The 22,728-nt window shown below is 34.9% G+C and overlaps 2 protein-coding genes across 2 annotated transcripts; one reads left to right on the forward strand and one right to left on the reverse strand.

The window, feature by feature from the left end:
• The first annotated feature begins 9,869 nt into the window (after window positions 1-9,869).
• Window positions 9,870-14,647, forward strand: LOC132615825 (GDSL esterase/lipase At5g33370-like). The gene is made up of 5 exons (XM_060330415.1): window positions 9,870-10,233; window positions 11,261-11,388; window positions 12,087-12,329; window positions 13,352-13,604; window positions 14,193-14,647. Exons 1-5 carry the CDS (start codon window positions 9,996-9,998, stop codon window positions 14,423-14,425), a joined length of 1,095 nt encoding a protein of 364 aa, XP_060186398.1. The 5' UTR covers window positions 9,870-9,995; the 3' UTR covers window positions 14,426-14,647.
• Window positions 14,648-17,885: 3,238 nt separating this feature from the next.
• Window positions 17,886-22,469, reverse strand: LOC132613821 (probable nucleolar protein 5-2). The gene is made up of 8 exons (XM_060328080.1): window positions 22,246-22,469; window positions 22,094-22,135; window positions 21,137-21,316; window positions 20,603-20,767; window positions 19,503-19,703; window positions 18,782-19,279; window positions 18,566-18,694; window positions 17,886-18,494 (listed from the first exon to the last, which is right to left on the reverse strand). Exons 1-8 carry the CDS (start codon window positions 22,321-22,323, stop codon window positions 18,129-18,131), a joined length of 1,659 nt encoding a protein of 552 aa, XP_060184063.1. The 5' UTR covers window positions 22,324-22,469; the 3' UTR covers window positions 17,886-18,128.
• Between the last annotated feature and the right edge of the window lie 259 nt (window positions 22,470-22,728).

Here is a 22,728-nt window from a genome sequence, read left to right on the forward strand (position 1 = left end):
ATTCGTAGATTACGGATAGGTTCATGACAATCATAATGATGTATCATGAATACAATTTTACCAAACTGTAGAATATGTATGATATATTGTATATATGTATTTAGGGTTATCATAAACTAGAGCATAATATTGATTGTGAGGCGAAACGTGTTTAGTGGATCAAACATGGCGTGGGGAAAACGTGTTTCATGGATCAAACGTGGCATGGGAAGAACAAAATTGTTCCCACACGTGGATAGAAACCCTACATACCTTAGTTTCTCCAATATTTGAAGGAAAAGTCTGAACTTTTGAAGAACAACCCCAAGAATCGGAACTTGAAACCTTGAGAAGGATTTTCTTGAAAACCCTAAGATTGTAGACTAGAATCTTGTTAATAATCCGCATATGAGTGTAATTCTTGTTAATGTGATCGAATAATAATTGGGGTTCGAGGAAGAACTCACCTTAGGAGGTTTGGGAAGCTCTAGGGTCTTTTCTCCTCAAAAATTCGGACAAAAAGGAAGTAGAATGAAATATTTAAGAAAATTACATGTTCTGGTGGGGTTTAATAGGTGGAGCCAATACGGTCTAGCATTCTGCACCGCATATTGCCAAATGCTAGAGCTTTTCGCCAAACGTGGGAGCTTTTCGCCAAACGTGGGAGCGTTTCGCCAACTGCTGGAGCGTTTCACCATGCATTTCTAAATAGAATACCTGGAAACTTTTGGGTCCAAATGCGTCGCAAACGCATCCACATAATGCCATCTGCGAGGCATTTAGGTCCAGCGGACTGCTCTGCGTCCTTTCAGTAAAATGGTTATAACATTTTGTATAGATGTCTGTTTGACCTCTATTATATTTGGATGGAAATGTATTTCAAAGGGCTACAACTTTCATGAAGGAAGGTTTCCCGAATTCCCAATTAATAAGTGGTTTATAGTTGCTTGAAGTAAACCCTTTTATAAACTCACTAGAAAACATACTCCGTAGAGTGGCTTCTGACTTTGCTTTGACCCAAGACTCTTCTTATGAATTGATTAGGTTTCAATACACTTCCTACACCTCCCCATATTGGTTCCATTATATCACCATATTATAGGTCAAACCTTAGCGCAAAAGTATACGGTGTTACAACTATGGGCTTCCTTCACAAACAACTCCTTCCATGAGCTTATAGGAACACACATTTTACCATCTTTGAACAAGAACCCATCAACTAGTTGGAACCGGTTAACGCTCTTCCCCTGAGTGAACTCTTCACAAATTTCTTTGAAGTCATAGTCCTTATAATAGAACTTCTTTAGGCCCTCAAAGCCCATCATCCTAGAGGTCATAGTATTGAGCAACACAAACATTATAGGCAAACCATCTGCTACGACATTCTCCTTTCCTCATTTATAATTGATCACATATGGAAATGTCTCAATGAATTCCACCCATTTCACATGCCTCTTGTTTAGCTTTGATTGGCTCTTCAAGTGCTTCAAGGATTCATGGTCCGATCTAATCACAAACTCTTTGTGCCATAAGTAGTGTTGCCAATGAGACAACACTCTCACAAGAGCATACAATTCTTTGTCATAAGTAGAGTAATTCAAAGGCGCGCCCTTGAGATTTTCACTAAAGTAAGTCAATGGTTTGCCCTCTTGCATCAATAATCCACCGATACCAACTCCAGAAGCATCACACTTAATTTTAATTGTCTTCTCAAAATTTGACAATAGCAACAATGGTGAAGAACTCGACATAGACTTAAACTCTTCAAATGTTTTCTCTTCCTCAACTCCCCAAACAAAAAGAACCTCCTTTTTATTAGCTCGGCCAAGGGAGAGGCGATGGTGCAAAACCCTTTCACAAATCGTCTATAGAAACTTGCAAACTCATGGAAACTCCTTAGATCTGTTACATCTTGAGGAGTTGGCCTAGTGGACTCAACTTTTTCTTCACCAACCTACACACCGTTCACAATCACAACAAAGCCCAAGAATATCACTCTATCAACACAAAAGGAACACTTCTTGAGATTAGCAAACAACCGTTCGTGCAACAAAACGTCAAACACTTGCCTCAAATTGCTTACATGATCCTCAATGGTTTTGCTATACACAAGAATGTCATCAAAGTAAACAACAACAAACTTGTTGATAAAAGGCTTCAAAACATGGTTCATCACCCTCATGAATGTGTTAGGTGCATTGGTTAGGTCGAATGGCATGACAAGCCACTCATAGAGACCAAACTTGGTCTTAAAACCAGTTTTCCAATCATCACCGGTGTTCATATGAATTTGGTGATAGGTAATTCTAAGATCAACCTTAGATAACACACTTGAACCACATAACTCATCCAATATGTCAACAAGTATAGGAATGGAATGTCGATACTTTACCGTTATTTTGCTGACGGCTCTACAATCAATGCACATACTCCATGTTTCATCTTTCTTTGGAATTAGGATCACCGGAACGACACATGGACTAAGACTTTCTTTTACTAGACTCTTCTGAAGGAGTTACTCAACCTACCTTTGTAACTTTTTAGTCTCTTCTGGATTGTTCCTATAGGCCAGTTTGTTTGAAATTTGAGATCCGGGTACAAAATCAATTTGGTCTTCGATTCCCTCAATAGGGGCAATCTTTTAGGCATTTCCTCCGGAAATAGACCATCATATTCTTGCAAAAGAGAAGAAATAATACTAGGGAAAGTGCTAGTATCTTAGTTAGCATGGAATAATGAATACTTGTTGTAAAGGCACACCATGAACGCCTCTCATCAAGGCCCTTCAAGAAATTACTTGGCTTTGCAATTATACACATTTTGGACCTCTCTTGAGCCGACCCTTTTCCTCTTTGGGCAATTAAGGTCTCCTTCTCACGCTCCTCTGTTTCCTCCTTTTGAACCCTCTCTCGGAATTCCTTCATGATTCGATAGTCCTCACTGACTTGATAGGGGGTTAGTGGGGCAAGAGTATGCTTCCGACCTCTAAATACAAATGAGTACTTGTTGGTCCTCCCACTATGTTGAGCATCCCTATCGAATTGTCAAGACCTTCTAAGAAATATATGACATACTTGCATTGGTACAACATCACATAGGATCTCATCTTGATACCTACCAATGCTAAACTTGCTAACGGATTGCTTGGTTACCCTTACTTCACTACAATCATTGAAACATTGGAGCTTGTAGGGACAAGGATGTTTCCTTGTAGGGAACTTCATGTGCTCAACTAACAATTGACTCACGACGTTGGTACAACTCCCACCATCAATGATCAAGGAACATACTTTGTCCACTACCAAATGATATAATTTCTAAGTAAAAACTCTAAGAAAACAACAATAAAGTATATGCCAGGAAAATAAGATAGAAGTAAGACATAATTCGTAATGGATTTATAAGCAAATTTGGATTGGATACCAAATCCTCTCAATCAAATCCAACTGAAGGCACCAATACTATTTGAAATTCATCAAAGAGTAATCCCAAATGATTCCACAAGTGAGAAACTCAATATAAAAATCAAGGAAAAGGGTTCATTAACAACTAAGAAAGCACACTCTTAGATATATGACTACTCAACTAAACAAACTATCTCTCAAAGTTATGTTTATCATCAATCCAAACTCCCTAATGAAAATGACTAAGGCTCCTATTTATAGTTTGCATTTATTACAACTAAGGTCCAAAAGTGACCTTTGCAAATATAGTCCAAAATGGGTTTTTCCATCTCAATCCGCCACTAGCCACTTTTTGTGGCCTCCACTCTTTCGCCTTGATCTTCATCTTCGCTCCAAGCTATCACCCACACATTGTTCACCCTCGTGTGGTGTCCTTCAAGTGCCTCCAATGTTGCTCTTTGCATGAACATAGCTTGCAAGGCTTGGAGCTATTTAGCTTGGCTACGAGTGAAAGGCCTTGAATGAGTTGTGCCCTTTAGTATCATATCACTGTTAATACAATGGAAGAAATACACAAATAACAACTTCTAGGGTTCTGTTAAAAAAATAATCAAGCATTAGAACAATAACGATAAATTTGTGGGGCGGGAGGGGGGGTGCTTTGTTTGTTTATTTTTAGAATACAAATGATTAGAAACAAATTCAATTATCAAAACGATTGATACTTGAGATCAAAGAGAGTATCATCAATTAAGTCACATCATTAACTAGGAATTATTTTTCAACTAAAACTTTGAATTAATTGAACTTCTGAATTGCAATGATAACTCTTTTTTTTTTTTTTTTGCTGAAAAACGAACATGCAATGAAGTAAAACGGAAATAGATAAAGTGGTCATGCAATATTATCAAGTCCAAATCGTGATGACGCCATTATAAAGAAATTCTTGCTTTGAACTTATCAGAGTAGACATGTACGATTGACGAAAATAAAATTCGAACTCCAAACTTAAACTCATCAATTAGATTTTTAATTTTCAAGAGAAGTTCAATTTAGGATTAGCGGATAAGTTTTAACTGCTAAAATTGATGTTGTTTTATTGGTTAAAATAACTAAATACCCTTAGAATTCTTCAAGAAATTATAAATTTAAAATTATCCTTGCTATGAGAAGGAGGAACGACGTCAAGCACTTGGGCGTTTTAGGTGTTTTCCATTTAAAACGTTTTTCACCGTATATACTAGGTAACAGTGCTAACCATGCACAACTAAAGAACTTTCCTACTCCAATTTTATAAAAGCAACCAACCTTACGCTTTCGTAAATGGAAATTACTTAGCAATTCTTCTTTCAAAATGATTCGAAAGATATTGTTCATCCATTTATGTCAAAAGAATTTAGGGTAAATTGTAGAGTTGTTTACCGGAATTTATCCTTTAATTTATGTTCTAAGTTCTAACCTCAATAGAAGAATAACTCTTTAATCATTTGGAACAAGTATATAGATATTCGATATTTTTACTAGTGGAAGGTAACATGTATACAGTGAAATAGTTAAATTACATGTAAGCTAGTTTAGATTGAGTTGCACATAAGCTAGCTTGAACACTATTGTTGCAACAACAATTATAAAACAATAAGTCAATCCAAATGCAAGAGATAATTAATAAGGGGTTAGAAATAGCAACCTAACCATAAGACGACTACCAACCATTATTCCTGAGCTTTGAACCAGCACACTTAGCAAACTGGGTCGAGAAAATATTTTTCTGTAACAATTTGTTATCTTGAAAAGGTGGAGATCTACTTTTTACCAGTTATATATGCATACATCATTGAGTTCTTTTAACCGGGTCTTTCGGGTATAGATATGGGTTGGCTATTTAAATTTGTATGATGTATATGAGTTAAATAGGTTTATTTTATTAAAAGAAATAGGACTTTAATATGACACAGCATGTCAACTAGAGAGAATGGAGCTTTCATAGGAGCTTTTGTAGTATTTTTTATTTTTAATGAAAATAGTAATAGTTGAATGATTTTATTGTCTAATAAAAAAAGAAAACCACTTTTAGTAGGCAATTCTCAAATTTTAGGTGACCACTTAGGGAATTAACTCTTTTTTTTTTAATAGAAAGAGATTTTTTTAAAAGACCGTCCAGGAAAAAGGAAAAAGAAATTTAAAGAGATAAAAGAAATGGAACTCAATTTGCCTAAGCTTATAAGTTTGTCAAACTGACTTATAAGTACTTTTTAATTTATTAGGTGTTTGATAAACACCAAAGTAGTATAAGTACTTAAGTGCTTATAAACCATAATCAGCCAATAGCTATAACCTAGTCATCCCAACTTATGACATTTCAGCTTATAAGCACTTTTAGTTTGACCAAATATTTTAATTTTTATCCTTGCAGTTTTTCAAATTCTCAAAATATCTTTCTCAAGTTAAATTTCCTACTTCCTCTTCACTCCGTATTAATCGCTCCTCCACATATTTTACAAGGATACTTCTAAATTTATATTTTTTTTACAAAAAGTTAAGGTGTATTTATCATTCTAACAAAGGAACAGCTTATCAACACCGGTTTATTAAACACATCAACACTTTTATCCAAATACACGTAGCTGTTTATTTATAAAATTAATATTTAAACATTTAAAAATATTTTTCAAAAATGTAACTCTTCTTAGTTCCTTGGCTAAGGGTCCATGTTTTTCAAAAATGTAACTCTTCTAGCTTTAACGAGCTAGAAGAAAGCACATGGGCAGTAAAAGAAGCGGTTCGGTGAAGAAAAAATAAAATTATTAGTAGTATGAGTAGTTGATTAGTTGTGTTTGAATGCTCTCTTCCAAATCAAGCCATTAATGCCTTTGAAAATAGTCACTAACTTCCAATCACTTATTTCTTGTGAGAGATTAGCAACAATTTAATAGATTGTAACCGTCTTGTTACATCACCTCTTCCGTCATCTTCTTCAAATAACTATCCAAAAACCTTTCACATGCAATTGCTAGTAAAATCACAAGGGGTTTATTTTTGTTTTTAAAGGCATCCAATATTCAAAATTTGTTGATCCGATTATTTAAAACTTGTGTTGGATAAGTCCATTAAAGAAGTAAGCCGCTTCCTGGCAAGAAGTTCTCAATTTACGGAACTTAAATTCAAAATCTCTGATAGAAAATTGGTATATTCCAACTACTCCACCGCAACCTTTAATAATTTCTCCATAAAATTTCCAAGTGTAAACAGTATTCCTTTAGCAGGGGTGGAGAGAAGTTTGGGTTAATGGGGTTTAATGTGATCTCTTCGTCAGTTAATTTACACTATGTAAAGAGGAAAAAATGAATTCTTTTTATTATATATAAACTGTATATTTCCTTGACCTAGAAAAAAAAAATTCTAATGTAATAGCAACTGGGAGTCAAAATTATTTTACTAACTAGTGAATATATATATATATATATATATATATATATATATATATATATATATATATAATTAATTCTTTTTATTATATATAAACTGTATATTTCCTTGAGCTAAAAAAAATCTAATAAAATAGTAACTGGGAGTCAAAATTATTTTAATAACTAGTGAATATATATATATGAAAAAGGAAAGTTGTGAAACAAATTCACATAAAAGAGTCGGATACAAAATTAGTCTAATAAACGACTATATCATACTAATACACGACTTATCCAAAACTTCATCTACATGATTTGATGAAAATTGATTTCAATAGCATAAATCATTTTCTTTTTGCATATCAACTTTTGTTTGATTTAGCTTCTTTTCTTTTCTGATAGTGCAAAAGAGTGACATTTTGACCTTCAGTTGCTTTCGGTAAGCTTCTGTTGCAACCGCACGATACGTATGATAACTTCTCTATGCATATATCCTAGGAAAGGGAATGATTTTCATACATACTAAGGCTATCACCATACTTTAACTTGAGTACATAAAAAGAGAATATTCCATATGAATAATATGCTGAAAATGAAACAAACAAAACACTGCAACACAAAGAGAGAGAGAAAAAAGAATTGAATGGAAAATACCAGTAGAAGATTTCATGGTAAGAGTAGAACTGTAGAAGAACGATGATGGAGGAGATGCAGCAACTATTCTCAAGATATATAGGGTCTAGTATGGCATCAAATTCTTCCCATATTCAAAGTTACCATGTGAAAACAATTGCAGAGAAGTTAAAGATGGTGGAAACGTTACAAAAATTATTATTGTTTTTATTTTCCAGATTTTTTTGGTTGTTGCTAGAGATGTAAATTTAACCTTTTTCAAGTCATAAATGAAAGGTTTTCCACGTTAGAAACCTTTGAGTTTTTTTTTTCCCCTCAAGAAATCATTTTGTTCCTTAGCTAATTGTTGCATTTCTTCAATAAGGTGTCATTATTAACCTGAATAGGTATCCCATTATTATTCATACACTGGATACATTTCTTGAGTTAGCAACTGTTGAGGGTTATTTAATCATAATTATAGAGAACATAAATGTACAATTAGGTAGAGAATTAATGAGGTGATTTTTGGACTTTTTAAATTGTCACATAAATTCAAATAAAAGGGATAAAATGCCAAAAAAGGAGATAAAAGATAAATAGGAATTGTAACCACAGAGAGGTGTCACGTCACTTTGTTTATGCCTAGCTTTATATTATATATAGATTAATTCACAACTTCAAATTTTAAATGTGGTATTGTAGGTTTGTTTTTTGTTTTTTTCAAATACCCTTATTGTATGAATTTCTGCTCCGTCTCTTTTATCATGATATCTGTTTGTGTTTGCGTGTCCTAGAGCTAATATTGAATTCACTTATTTTATTTAGTTCACTGGTCTCACCAAAAGAGTGGCGCGATATATGCAAATATGCAAGTTATCTATGTATGTTAGTGAAAATATATACTGTGAAAATAAATGTTAAACTCATTGCACATGCTATGACAAAGTACATGTCCTTAAATTTATAATTAGTGGTGCATATTATGGATGTTGTCACAAAATCCTGAAGGGTATATCACTTCTTCTTCTTTTTTTTTTCCTTTAACGAAGGAATATATCTTCCTCTAGGATTTTTCATATTAACATACGATCGATGGTTAATAGAATAAGTCAAGTTAAATTTCGCAAGCCAAGTCAGGTGATACAATTTTGTAAAGATATATATGTAATATCGGTGCAGATTATTTAATGCCTTTTAACAACCTTTTTGAAGGAATTCATAAAACTTTTAGAACGGTATACACACAATAGATAAAGTTTAAGTTCTATGCATAATCGTATAAATAAGTTTATATAATTAGATCATTTATAAGGTAATTATGTACAGATAGTCTCAATGACATATTTTTTAGGAGGAAATGCGATATTTTGTCCTCTTACAATTAGAATAGAAGAAAATGGTCTTTTCAAAACTCTTATGTGTTCTTTTCAGATCTCTTATGTAAAAAAATGAAAATCTCTTATAAAAAAATCATAAAACTAAAAATATTTTATAATAGCCTACAAACCCACGTGCTATAATGTACTCCGTATTAAATTACATCAATCCTGTAAAAAAACCTTTACACTATCCGCTACACAGCTTAAATCCTAAGAAATTACATAGTCATGTATCCACAGTAAACTTGCTCGCTTTTGTTCCATGTCTTTCCTTCTAAGAAAAAAACACTACATATCACTATGTGGTCACTGGTTAATATTAATCAATATAGTTGAGGTGGCCGTTTTATCTGATTTGTACTTTGAACCACCTTTAGCAACATAAGGTAAACGGTACAATTAGTCAATTTTAAAGAACAAAGCAATAGATTCACATGCACAGTCATACCCACTTCCCACCTTTGACTAACCAAGATTGGAACAGAAAGTTAAGGTGAAATGAGACAAACGAATTGAAAATTTTACCAAAGAGAGAAACCATTTTTCTTTAACAATCCCTGTTACTAGGAACTAACTTCTCCGGCTAATTTGAATTCGAGCTACGTCATTCAAAGAGGAAGCATTTCCTATCATATTTTCTCCATTTAATAAATTGATAGAAATTAGAGTAACTTGATTTAACTTAAAATAGATCGATTGTGTATATAGTTTTTACACTATCAATATATTTTAACCTGTGCAGATAATAATTATTTTAACTTTCAATAGGTTACTAATCTCACTTTTTATGAACGATTACATGCATCTTTTTACATTATTGCTTAATATTATTGTATACTCAAATAAGTTTGAGAAGTTCAATTTAAAACTTAAAAAAAAAAAAAACTCATTGAGTTGAATGAAAATGCATTTAATCACCCCTGCTAAACAACTGTCTACATTGATTATCCAGTTGAAAGTTGTTGTGGTCCGTTTTCTTTAATTACCTATTTGTTCTATTACAAGTCACAACACCGAACATCCAAAGCCATTTATTAGTTTAATTACCCCCTCAATGCATATATATAAAGGCAACTCTTCTTTCCCAATCACACCAAAACCCTTCATTTAGTTTCTTTCTAAAAAGAAACACCACGTAGCCTCTTGCTTTCTCTCTCTCTATTACCTTTCTTCTTTATTCTTTTGTTATAGCTGCCTACCATACAACTTCAATGGCTAATTTTTCTTTGAGTTTCATTGTTGGGATTATTTTGATGAGCCTATTAACAAAAGGTGGGGTGGTAGAGGGAAGAGCATTTTTTGTGTTTGGAGATTCATTGGTTGATATTGGAAACAACAACTTCTTGGCTACAAGTGCTCGTGCAGATTCCCCTCCTTATGGCATTGATTTTCCAACTCACCGTCCCACTGGCCGATTCTCTAATGGCCTTAATATTCCTGACATTATCAGTTAAATTCCTCTCTTCTTAATTTCAAACTATCTGTTTTTTTCACCACTTTAAAACTTTAATCTTTTGACATGGCTAAAGTCATAGAGTACACATTGCACTAGTCATGCACATTAGTATCATAGGCTTGATGCATGTATAGGGGCGGAGTTAGAGTGTTCGGTCCGGCCGAACTTTAGTTCAAACTTTTTTTTTATCTGAAAAATTCATTGCATATATATATAGATTATCATTGCATATATATATAAATTATTAATTTAGAACTTAGTAACTTAAAAGTACAAGAATTCAGAACTTATAAACTTCAAAGTTTTGTTCCGACTATGTGAATGTAGACATGCATGAATGGCCAGACAAGACTTCTCAGGCCCTTTCTCTGTGTGGTTGCATTCCATTCCAAAATACACATCTTTGAGTCCACCTTTTTGTTAGTTTCTATTTTTTCTTTATTACTAGGACTATAAGCTTTACAACCTCCAAAGTAATTTCTGCCAGTTTTACTCCACTACATAACTGGCGATTTTTTTCACATTTGGTTGTGTCATGTGTGCATGCATGCAGCCATTTTTCTTATTCTGTGGCAGGCACACGTGGTCCTCTTTAGTGAACTCAAAGTTTTGTGGATCCAAAAGTGTAAGATTTGGATCAACAAATTTGTGAGACAAAAAAAATCTCACATAACTAGTGTCAGTTGTATGAGGCACAAATTAAAATAAAAAATCTATCATTGCTCTATTAATTGAAGAATACAAAAAAGGATTACCACCTACACAGAGAACAGAGAAACAATCAGTATACCCAGATGGCAATCTTTAAGGAAGTGTCTCATTTCATTTGCGTACTTGTAGTATTAATTCAAAGACAAATCCTATACTCGAAATTTCTAATAAATTAGATTTCCTTTTTCTTTTCTTGGGCAGATTTTTATCAGGACCACAGCTAGGATTATCCTTTTTTCTTTCTTTTTCTTTTTCCTATATATGGTTATTTATTAAAATTTGTTTTCTACTTGTTAACGTAATTATTAGGTGAAAAACTTGGGATGGAGCGTACATTACCATACTTGAGTCCAGAGCTTCAAGGGAAAAAGCTTCTTGTTGGTGCCAATTTTGCTTCTGCTGGGGTTGGCATACTTAATGACACTGGAATTCAATTTGTAAGTTTTATTTAAATCTTAAATTTCCACTCAAAACCATTATTTGCAACATTAATTGATTTTGTAGTTTCTACCTTCAATGATTTATTATAGATGTTTATATATATTGCTGTTGATTTATTACTAATTGGCTAGATGTCCTCTTTAACATTGAGAAATAAAATAAGAAGATAATTATAGTCCAATTTCTTTTGGCTGATCTAATTTACAAAATATCCACCAAATGTATAGATTATATATATTAAGTGTGTGTACACACACATTCACATTAAAACATACATAAATAAATATATAATTTACATAATAAGTGTATATGTTATGTATATTTTGGCTAGCGTCCGTAATTAATTTTGGCCGACGGGCCAAAAATGAAAAAAAAAAAAAGCTCGAAAAGAAATATTCCCTTCGTCCTAATTTATGTGTCATCATTCAGATTAAGAGTCAAATGAGTTTTCTTTGATCACGATTTTTTCATGTCTTTTAAATATTTTTGAATTGTTAATTATTGTGACCTATTGTACTTTTTACGTAGTTTCCAAAATATAAATTTTATTTAAAGAATCTTAAAGATTCTATGTTCGATTTGATAGTCAAAATCAAAAAGTTTGAGTCTCAAAATATAACATTTTTAGCCTGTTTTTATCTTCATTTTCTTGTGCACTTCATACATTTCTCACCACTAAGCCGGGCTATTTCAGGTAAATATTATAAGGATTGGGCAACAGCTGGAGTACTTTGCTGAATACCAAAAAAGAGTGGCTGCTTTAGTAGGGAGTGAAAAGGCAAAGAAACTAGTGAAGGAGGCTCTAGTTCTAATAACACTTGGTGGCAACGATTTTGTCAACAACTATTATTTGATCCCTATTTCTCTGAGATCTCGCCAATATGTCCTTCCTGATTATATCGTCTTTATCATCTCTGAGTACAAAAAAGTTCTTAAGGTAACTATACTTTTTCCTCTAAATTGCCTGCGTATATAATGTCAAGTAGCAACAGCATGTCTTGCAAGTTGAAAATTTAAGTAATCTTTTTTGTCACTATTGGGACACTAAAATAAAATTATTCAAGTTGCTTTTTGACACGTATAATGAGCATTCTCCCTAGGAAAAAAAAGAGATGATGTATTAATCCATTTTGGTGATGGAGTTTGCTAGTGTAGCGACACATTTTGTCCGGTGAGTTTATTTTATAGTGTAACTCTATCTCGAAGAAAAATATATTTATTTGATATGTGAAGATTGTAAACCAAAAATTTGATTATGCCAAAAAAATAAAAATAGGAACGAGGATGCCATTACGTTTTGAGTTCTAATGCGAGGCTACAAAAATATAGAATAAATTAATTGGGCTATAATTTTGAAGTTTATGAAAGGGAACATTCGAGGAAGGGGCCATGGAATATAGGGATTCAAGGATTGGAATATGTAGGTCATAATCCATAGCATTTTTGAGTATATGGGCAAAAGAAAGAAGGATAGAGGATGCAGTAGACATTGAACCAATGCAGACCTACTTTAGAAAGGAAATAAATCCTGCATGTGATTATTGTACAATTATTAGCTGTACCATTATATTTCAAGTCATTTTATATAGCACATTGTAAGGACAATGACATTTCACTCCACAAACCCCCCCCCCCCCCCCCCCCCCCCGCCCCGCCCCGACATTCATTCCATTATTGGCACCACCATCTTATTCCCCTTCTCTTTATTGAATTCGAAGATCTATCTTAAAGCAACATTAATAGGTTATACATAGCCAGCAATGTATAGGTTATGTATATTAAGCATAAAATATACATATTGTATTCATAAATATACATAAAATATACAAAGCCAGTGTATAAGTTTTGTATATTTTGGCTAGTGCCCATAATTAATTTCGGCCGATAGAACAAAAAATGAAGAAAAAAAAATCCTTAATCTTTTAAGTTATATATACTGAGTTTAATTTTATCATGCAGAAACTCCACAGGTTAGGAGCTCATAGAATTATCGTGACGGGGACAGGGCCACTAGGTTGTGTGCCAGCGGAATTAGCCCAAAGAAGCAGGGATGGCAACTGTGATGATGAATTGCAGCAAGCAGCAGTAATGTTCAATCCTGCGCTAGTTGAGATGCTTAATGGCCTCAACAGTGAGATAGGCAGCCATGTTTTCGTTGCAGCTAACACAAATCAAATGCACTTGGACTTCATTACTAATCCTCAAGCTTTTGGTACGTACTTTAAGCCTTCATAACTATTACTCCCTACTCACTTTTGTCATTGTTAGCATAAAAAGTTTAGATGAGAGTAATAATTGGTTGTAGCAACATAAGTTGGCTTCTTCCTAGGCTTTAAATGATGTCTCATATTTTTAGTCCTCTCTAACATCTACTGTCAAGAGTGGGAGCAGAGGGTAGTACTTAATGAAAAATCACAGCGTATAACATTTATAAACTAGTACTGTGTAAGAAGTTTTACACTATATGGTCATTTAAAAGATAAATATAGTTAATTATCCATGACAAGTGGGATCGTAACTTGGAAAATAGGGCAAGATCTGCTACAACAGGTTAATTAATATACGATAGCGTAAAAATTCTTTAAAATGCTAAATCCAAACTTATTTATAAAACACGAGGTAGTTGTTTTTGGATGGTGGATGGACCAGGTGTAGCACTTAATGATGGATCTAGTTCAGGTTTCCATATTCAGGACATTCACTACTAACTAGAAATTTTCATGAAAAGTCTATATTGCATAATCAAAGAATTACTATACATATATGGTTTACTAACATGGAAGGTAAATGGATGGGGCAGGATTTGTGACATCAAAGATAGCATGCTGTGGACAAGGACCATACAATGGGATAGGGCTGTGCACGCCCTTCTCCAATTTGTGCCCAAACAGAGATGAATATGCATTTTGGGATCCATTTCACCCAACAGAGAGGGCTAACAGAATCATTGTTGAACAAATCTTGACTGGAACAACTGAATACATGCACCCTATGAACCTTAGCACCATCTTGGTTATGGATTCCAAGGCTTAATTAATAAATTCTACTACTCTCTTTTGTTTAGATTTTCACTGGAAATGTTACTTATGTAGTGTAGCAGTTATTGCACGTGTCTTTCCTTTTAGTTGTGTTCCTTCATAAGTGTGTCAAATGTAAGTGCTATTGAGTTGATTAATCTTTGTATTCCTGCATCTTTTCTGCTAATAGTATGTATTCCTTTTCGTTTTCTTAAATTTGTGATGGACGAGTTTATGACTTTTGCATTATTGGAAAATTCACAGAATTTTAATTAGATGTGGTGGTTGGTTGAAGTATGCCAATAGTTCCAGATTCCAAACTACTTGCAAGAGAAAAAACGTTTGCAAATATTTCAATAAAATAGATTAATCATACGGCTTAAAACATGAAAAGAAGCATGGCAAAAACACTTGCAAAGTAGAATTAAGCATCCACTCCAGAATCTGTTGATTAACATAATCTTAAGTTGCATTTCAGACCACTAAATACTGATTAAGGGCGTCCTTTTACAACTCAATAGCAACATACCCAGTATGATCTCACAAGTGGAGTCTAGAGAGAGTGGGGTGTACGCAGACCTTACCCGTACCTTTAGTGAGATAGAGAGGTAGTTTCCGATAGACCCTCGGCTCAGAAAAAGTGTATTCAAAAAGTGGTTTTACAAATACAATAGTAATAGCCATGGTGAAAATACTGTAGAAAAAAATAGAAAAAAAGGTACTGACAATAAAACAGTAAAATAACTCAAGTAAAAGAAACAAAGTAATACTATTGAAGAATAAGAGAATACTAGAACAATAATAATGATATTGATAAGTAGAAGAGGGAGCACACAAGGTGCTCTAAGCTAGAACCTTGCTCCCTCATAGGAAAGAGAGAAATCGCTTGACTACCTACTAACCCTCTACCCTAATCCCTAACCTTCATGCGTTCCATTTAGGCCATGTCCTCGGTGAGCTAAAAATCTTCATGTCCTCGGTGAGCTGAAGATGTGTCATGTCCTCGGTGAGCTAAAGACGTGTCATGTCATCTAATCACTTCTCCCCAATTCTTCCTTGGTCTACCTCTACCTCTCTTTAGACTAACTCTTCTCAACCTCTCGCACCACCTCACTGGTACATCTGTACCGCTCCTCTTTACCTGGTCGAACCATCTCGGCCTCGCTTCCCACATCTTGTCCCACTGAGGCCACTCCCACCTATCCATGTATATCTTTTTTCCTAATCTTATCTCTCCTTGTGTGCCCACACGTCCATCTAAGGCCACATTTGTTTTTATTAAGATTAAGATGTCTGCATCCGAATGATTAAGATGTTGTATCTAAATCTGAATACTGAATGATTAACATTGTTTGTTTTTCAACATCTAAATGTGTATAATGTATATGTTTAAACATAATAAATATACAATTCAAATAAGAAAGTAACTAAATATTAGAAAACAAATACAAATTTAATAAAATAATATTATTATTTGATAAAAAAATGAAAAAATTTATGTTCGCTAGTAATGGTAAGATGCTTTGTAGTGGTGGTGGGCGTGTTTTTTTTTTTTTTTTTGGGGGGGGGGGGGGGGAGTGGGGGGGAGTGGGGGTGGTGGTTAGGGAGGGTGGTGCGATTTAGGGTAGGGGTGATGAGGGTAAGGTAGATGGGTGGTGAGGGGTAGGGTGGGGTGGTTAGGGGTAAGGTGAGTGGGTGGGTTGTTTGGGGTGGATAATGAAGGGTGAGGGAGGTGTTGGTGGTTTTTTTTTTTGGGGGGTGAGGGGGGGTCGTGGTGGGGTTGGGATAGGTGATGGGTGGTGGGAGTGAGGATGGGGTGGAGCCAGTGGTAAAAATTATCCATACAAAATGCCTCTTAATGATATTAAAACTTTGATCAAGATCTTAATGATTAAGACTTATTCAGACCAAATAAGTGATTAGATCTTAATGTAAACAAATACGCTTAATGGCCTAAGGTCTGAACCATTCAGATTCAGATCTCCATTAAGTGCAAACAAATGAGGCCCAAGCATCCTTATCTCTGCTACTTTCATTTTCTGAATGTGTGAATTCTTAATTGGCCAACATTCTGCCTCACACAACATAGTTGGTCTAATTACCGCTCTATAGAACTTACCTTTAAGTATCAGGTGCACTTTCTTATCACATAAGACACCGAATGGGAGCCTCCATTTCATTCACCCACTCTATAAGATATGTAATATCATTGTCAGTCTCCCAATTTTCTTGGATTATTGACCCATGATACTTTAAGCTTACTATCTTGAGGATGACATGTGTATTGATCCTCAATTCCACATCAGTCTCATGTGATGTATCACTAAACTTGCACTTCATATACTCTGTTTAAGACCTGCTCAACCTGAAACCTTTAAACTCTGGTCGGTCTCCAAATCTCCAGTCTATCCTTAATCCCGCTGCGTGTCTTGTCAATTAATATTATATCATATGCAAATCACATACACCAAGGTAGCTCCCCTCGAATATGCCGCAACAATTCATCCATCTCCATGTCAAATACAAACGGGCTAAGAGTTGATCCCTGGTGCAACCCATGTCAACCGGGAAGTGTTCCAAGTCTCCTCCCACTGTTCTCACTCGGGTTTAACTCAAAAACATCGCCAGTGCCTAAATACCAAGACCGTTGGCACTATCAATTTCTTCTTTTTCGTCAGTATCTTCAGGTTGAGCACTATCAGGAACCTATCAACCTGCTTCCTCAGTTTGAGATGGTTAAGTTAGACCCTATAATGCTTTGCATAATTAGCACATAACATGTATTCTTATGATCTCGGGTCTTCTTTCACTTGAAAAGGACATAGGGACTGGAACGTGTTTTTTTTTTTTCTTTCTTCCCCCCCCCCAATTTTTAGGAGAATTTATAGTGTTTCCACACTTCCCCTCCAGTGTGACTGGAACGTATTAAAACAGCTACCCAAATTGGAAAATGCACCAGATCCTGTAACAACCTCAAAAAAACAGATTTTCTTTAGATAAAACTTAAAAGGCAACTGCACCAGCCGTCAAGCTTCTAATGAAATTCCTGGAGCCAGCATGCAACTTGGCTATTCCCAGGAGGATAACAGAAGTTGCTCATAGCATGCTGCAACAAAGGTAAATTTGTGTGTTTCACCTTAGAGTAATGACACGGATTCTTGTGATTGGAGTCATAGCAACAGTTCTGAAGGCACTTGAAACACTGTCAGTTAGGCAAGAGTTGAGAGCAATTTTCCATAAAAATGAAGATGAGAGAAACAGTTAGATCTTTAACAACAATATAATGGTAGTACCTGTGGCGCACTATAACTCGGAATCATTTTTGGCTTAAAACAAGTAAAATAGCATAGCAAAATTCCAGTAGGATAAACCATCCACAGTAGGATTAAAAGCATAAAGCAAGCATCTGTTAACTAACAGAATCCTAGGTTGCATTACAAAGCACTAATAACTGAATTAGATCTTTAACAACAATATAATGGTAGTACCTGTGGCGCACTATAACTCGGAATCATTTTTGGCTTAAAACAAGTAAAATAGCATAGCAAAATTCCAGTAGGATAAACCATCCACAGTAGGATTAAAAGCATAAAGCAAGCATCTGTTAACTAACAGAATCCTAGGCTGCATTACAAAGCACTAATAACTGAATAATGACATCATTGTACAACTTAACAATACCAAAATTGTCGATACTAAAGGTGTTTCCTCTGGAACACTTATTCTTCAGTTTTCTTCTTCTTCTTCTTTTTCTCTTTCTTTTTATCCGTGGTTTCTGCTTCATCCTCATCAGCATCTGCATGTTTCCTCTTCTTTTTCTTACTTTGTTCCACTTCTACATTTTCCTCTTCGTTATCTGCATGTTTCTTCTTCTTTTTCTTCTCCTTCTTCCCAGTGTCTTCAGGTTCTGCTACAGCAGTATCCTCTGTTTCAGCAGATTTCTTCTTCTTTTTCTTTTTCTTCTCTCCGTCAGTAACAGGGGCCTCCTCACCTGCTTCCTCAGTTTGAGATGGTGGTTCATCTACACTCATCTTCTCCTCATTCTCAGTGTGTCCCATAACAGAATCAGCAGCAGGATTGTAAGCCTACAGAAGGAGAAGTCAATACTGGAAGCAAACCAAGAAAGTATAACTTTAAAGAGAAGACGGTCCCAAACCTTAGCTGGTGTTATCAGCCCCCCCTTTTTACGATCCTTGTCATAAAATTCAATCTTAGGTTTGCCTTTAGCAGATCCAGCTGATTTACTCAACTCTTTGCCTTCTAAGGCTCTTAAGCGTGCTTCAAGCTAAAAAAGTTGCATATCATAATAATCAGACTTCATAAAGAGCAGAAATGAAAAATATCATCCAAAGATAATAATTGCCAACATTACCTTGGCCCTATTCTCCAAACCCATGGTATTATCTTGGCTATCTGCAAGAGCGTCATATCGAATAGCCAAAGCAGTTTTTGCAGCAAGAGATCTTGAAATTTTACCCTTATGTTTTGGTGCTGCCTGTCCAATCAAAGATGCATGATATATAAGCCCATATTTTGGAGTTGCGTGCTTTGTCTTCAAAGCTCTGAAAAGAGCCTTCTCAGCACCAAGTATCTGAACTGTACTTCCAGGTTGCTTCGCAAGATTTATCAAGCTTCCACCATGTGCAATAAGTCTAGCACCAACAAGTTCTCCAACAAGAGCCGTAAGATTTGGGGCAATGCTGTTCATCCTGCTCTTCAAATAATCATATAACTGAGCTCTGTACTCAGAGAATGACAGAACTTGGCTGCATAAATCTTTAATATTCTCCAGATCAAGATCACTAACTTCAGTGCCCATTGAAATCATGGCTGCCTCTTTCAATTCTGCCTCAACCTCTTCTGGGAGTATCTGTAAACATTGTAATACAAAAAGTGTGAATTTTGTCTCATGTATTTCAGAATAAAGTGTGCATCTTGTCAAAAGCAAAATTGACTATTGGACTACAATATATCACAAGATTCATTTCAACAGGTAAGCTAGCCAACATAATGATAAATATTACATAGCATGAACAGTAATCTACATTTTTAGTTCAAATCATTTGTAGCATTTGAAAGAGGCCACTCCTTACCTCAGAGAAATCCAGCTTTGCAGCATTTACACGGTCGCCCATCAACTTGACAGCCTTGGCATAAAGAATATTATCTTGTACAATCTTTGCAAGCTCTGGGAAATGCCAACCATACCATTCTCGGACCCTCATGGCATATGTATTTAGCTCTTTATCAAGATCATCCAACAAGCCAATGGCCTGTACAATCATGGTATCCACCTGAAGCAATAAACAGTGAAGTCATACACTGCTATCTGTTTAACGGAAGGACAAAGCCGTCAAGACTACAAAATTGGACAAATAACTGCTACCCAAGAGACATATATATGAGCTATACAGAGGAACTTCAAGAGACAGAAACAGGCAGAAAATGGTAAGACTGTAATACGTTCTTTTTAATGTTAGACTATAATACATACACACGAGGTACAATAACATAGCCCAAGCACTACAGTCTTATCCACTACAAGCTCAACAGACCTTGCAAGGGTTCAGTGAATTACAGGAAACTACGTAACCTCAACCGGCAAGAGACTGTCGGATTCCCAGGAACCACACTACTCAAAGTACATGTGAAGCATCATATGGGATACATATGGAAAGAGCATAAATGGGCCGCGCAAACAATGAAAATGCCAGCCTATATGTTTCACCATCAGCATGCTTTAGGGAGAACATTACTTCATATTTTTGTAAATTTATACTCTGTAAACCTTTTGTTACATAACAAAATTCAACTTCAAGAATCAGAATTGACACAATTTCCAGGGTGAAATCAAATAAGGTGCACTATCAAAAAAATTAATAATGACTAACTAGCATCATCAGAAATTGTACAGAATAATGTTATCCAACAGCAGATTACAATCTAAAATTATTTAAGATGTACTAGTAATATTGTATAAGCTTTATCAGAAATGATAAAAGCTAGAGCATACAAAACCAAAGTGTTCTGTAGCAATTGATTTTTTTAACTATGCTGTCTTTCCCTTAAATCCACTAGGCTATCCTTCCTTTTTATCCATGGCAATTGATTATCCCAACATTTGTTATGTAAGAATATCCACAACGAAATCATGTAGAGCATGAAACAAATCAGTCAATTTACAGAAAATTACCTTATCAGGGCTAAATTTTAGCTTGTATCTTGAAAGACTGTGAGATAAACCCAAGCTCATTGGAGCCAAGTCTTGAGATGCAAGACCAGTAATAAGCTCAGTCAACTGACTTCTAACCCCTCTCATCAATTCCATGACAGCATTATTGTGAACACAGTCAATTTGCTGCAAACACATCCCACACTAGCTTCAGCCAAAAAACAAGAGAACATAACAAAACTAAGTGGCCGTTTGGCTATGAGAATTATTCACTTTTTCCCGGAATAATTTTTCACTTTATTTCAAAATCATGTTTGGTCATAAAATTTTGAAATCCAACTTGGAGTTGGATTCCAGATTTGGAAAAGTGCTCCAAAGCTGTTTTCCAACTCCATCTTCACAAAATCCAAATAAAATGCTTGCTTCTCTCCTTTGCAAAAAGTATAACCAAAATACAACTCCAACTTCATAAATTCCAAATAAAGTAAAAACATTTGGAATCTGTGGCCGAAAGCCTACTAAGAAACAATGAGATTACTTAAAAAGGGAGCTGACCAGTTTCTCTTTAATTGCATTTCCAAGCTTTGAATCAGCAACACCCAAAGTTTCACCGTCACAGTGTGCTTTCAAGAACTTACGCAGTCCTTTGCTGGGCTTGCTATCTATCAGCAGAGTAGCTGCTGACAGAGCTTCTGAGGTGTTCTCAAACTTGGAGAAAGCTTTTAGCTTCACAACCTATTTTCATACCAACCAATCACGTCAATGAAGAATGTATATAGGGTGTGTTCTGTATGAAGGAAAACAATTTTCAGAAAATATTTTCCATTTTTCCCATGTTTGATTGGTTAATAAGTGTTTTGGAATACATTTTCCCTAGGAAAGCAAGTTCTTTAAATTTGAGGAAAATGACTTCCTTAATAAAAGTAGGGAAAACAAGTTTTATAAGTAGCATTCCACACAAATTTCCTCCCTTTACCTACCCAAGCCCCCAACCCCCACTCCCGACCCCATTTCACCCCATAGTGTTTTGTTAACATATAAATGCTCGTGGGATAATATTTTTTTGTTTACCGACCAAACACTAGAAAATAAGTAAGAAAATCACTTATTTTCCAAGAAAACATTTTCCGTGGAAACATTTTCTTTAGAACCAAACACACCCATAAAGTTGAAAACTTTAGGCAGCTCATATCCCTAACATCAGCAAAGCACAATTTTTTTCATCCAAAAAAAAAAAAAAAAAAAAAAAAGTGACCATGCTGTGAGTGTCTGATAATGTAGCTTATGTTAACAAAACGAACAGAAAGAATAACAAATCTCTCCTAAGCTTTCTCCAAATTTCAACATGCAGTTACATTCAAGAAGTTATATTAACAAGCAAGAACAATATTTCATACCAAACTAACTGCACCCACTGTTCACACAAACCAATAAATACATAAAAGATGTTTCTTTTATCAAAACACTCATATTTTCAGTACTCATGAAATGGTTTACAAATAAAGAAATTACCTTTCTGGCAGAATCAGTTGAGGAGAACTCTTTCCACAAATCCTGCAACACAAAAAACAAAAACAAAAACAAAAAAAGATGCTATAAAAGAAGAAAACACACAAAAAAGAAGAAGAAATAAATGGGTTAACAGATGAATGTTATGACAACACCTCAACTTTGGAGAGTTTTCCTTCATCTAAAACTTTGAAAAGGGCAAACCCTGCTGGTGTTTCAAACAATACCAACATCTTTTCTTTGCCCAATAATAATCTCTTCTTCCTTTGTTTTGTTTTGTTTTGGGAGAGAAAACGGAAGAAGGTGTAAAGAGAAGGGTTTAGGGCGACACTTCTTTTTATATCCTCTGTTGGTGAAGGTGCTAGGGTTTTAGAGCCATGGGTTTTGTGGGGAAAAAGAGTAGCTTGCTGTTTTGGTCCCTATAGCTCTCCATATTTACATTTATATCCTTGTACTGCAGTCAAATCTCTCTATACCAGCATTATTGGGTTCAAAAAATTTCAGCTGTTATAGAGAATGTCTGTTATACACCTATAACAGCATTGTCATTTAAATAATTTATATTTAACTGTTATGGGAAAAAAAGATGCATAAAATCCAATTTTCATTTTTAATTGCCAAATTCTAAGCTTAATTAG

The sequence above is a fragment of the Lycium barbarum genome, chromosome 10 (genome assembly GCF_019175385.1).
Source record: "Lycium barbarum isolate Lr01 chromosome 10, ASM1917538v2, whole genome shotgun sequence".
NCBI lineage: Eukaryota > Viridiplantae > Streptophyta > Magnoliopsida > Solanales > Solanaceae > Lycium > Lycium barbarum.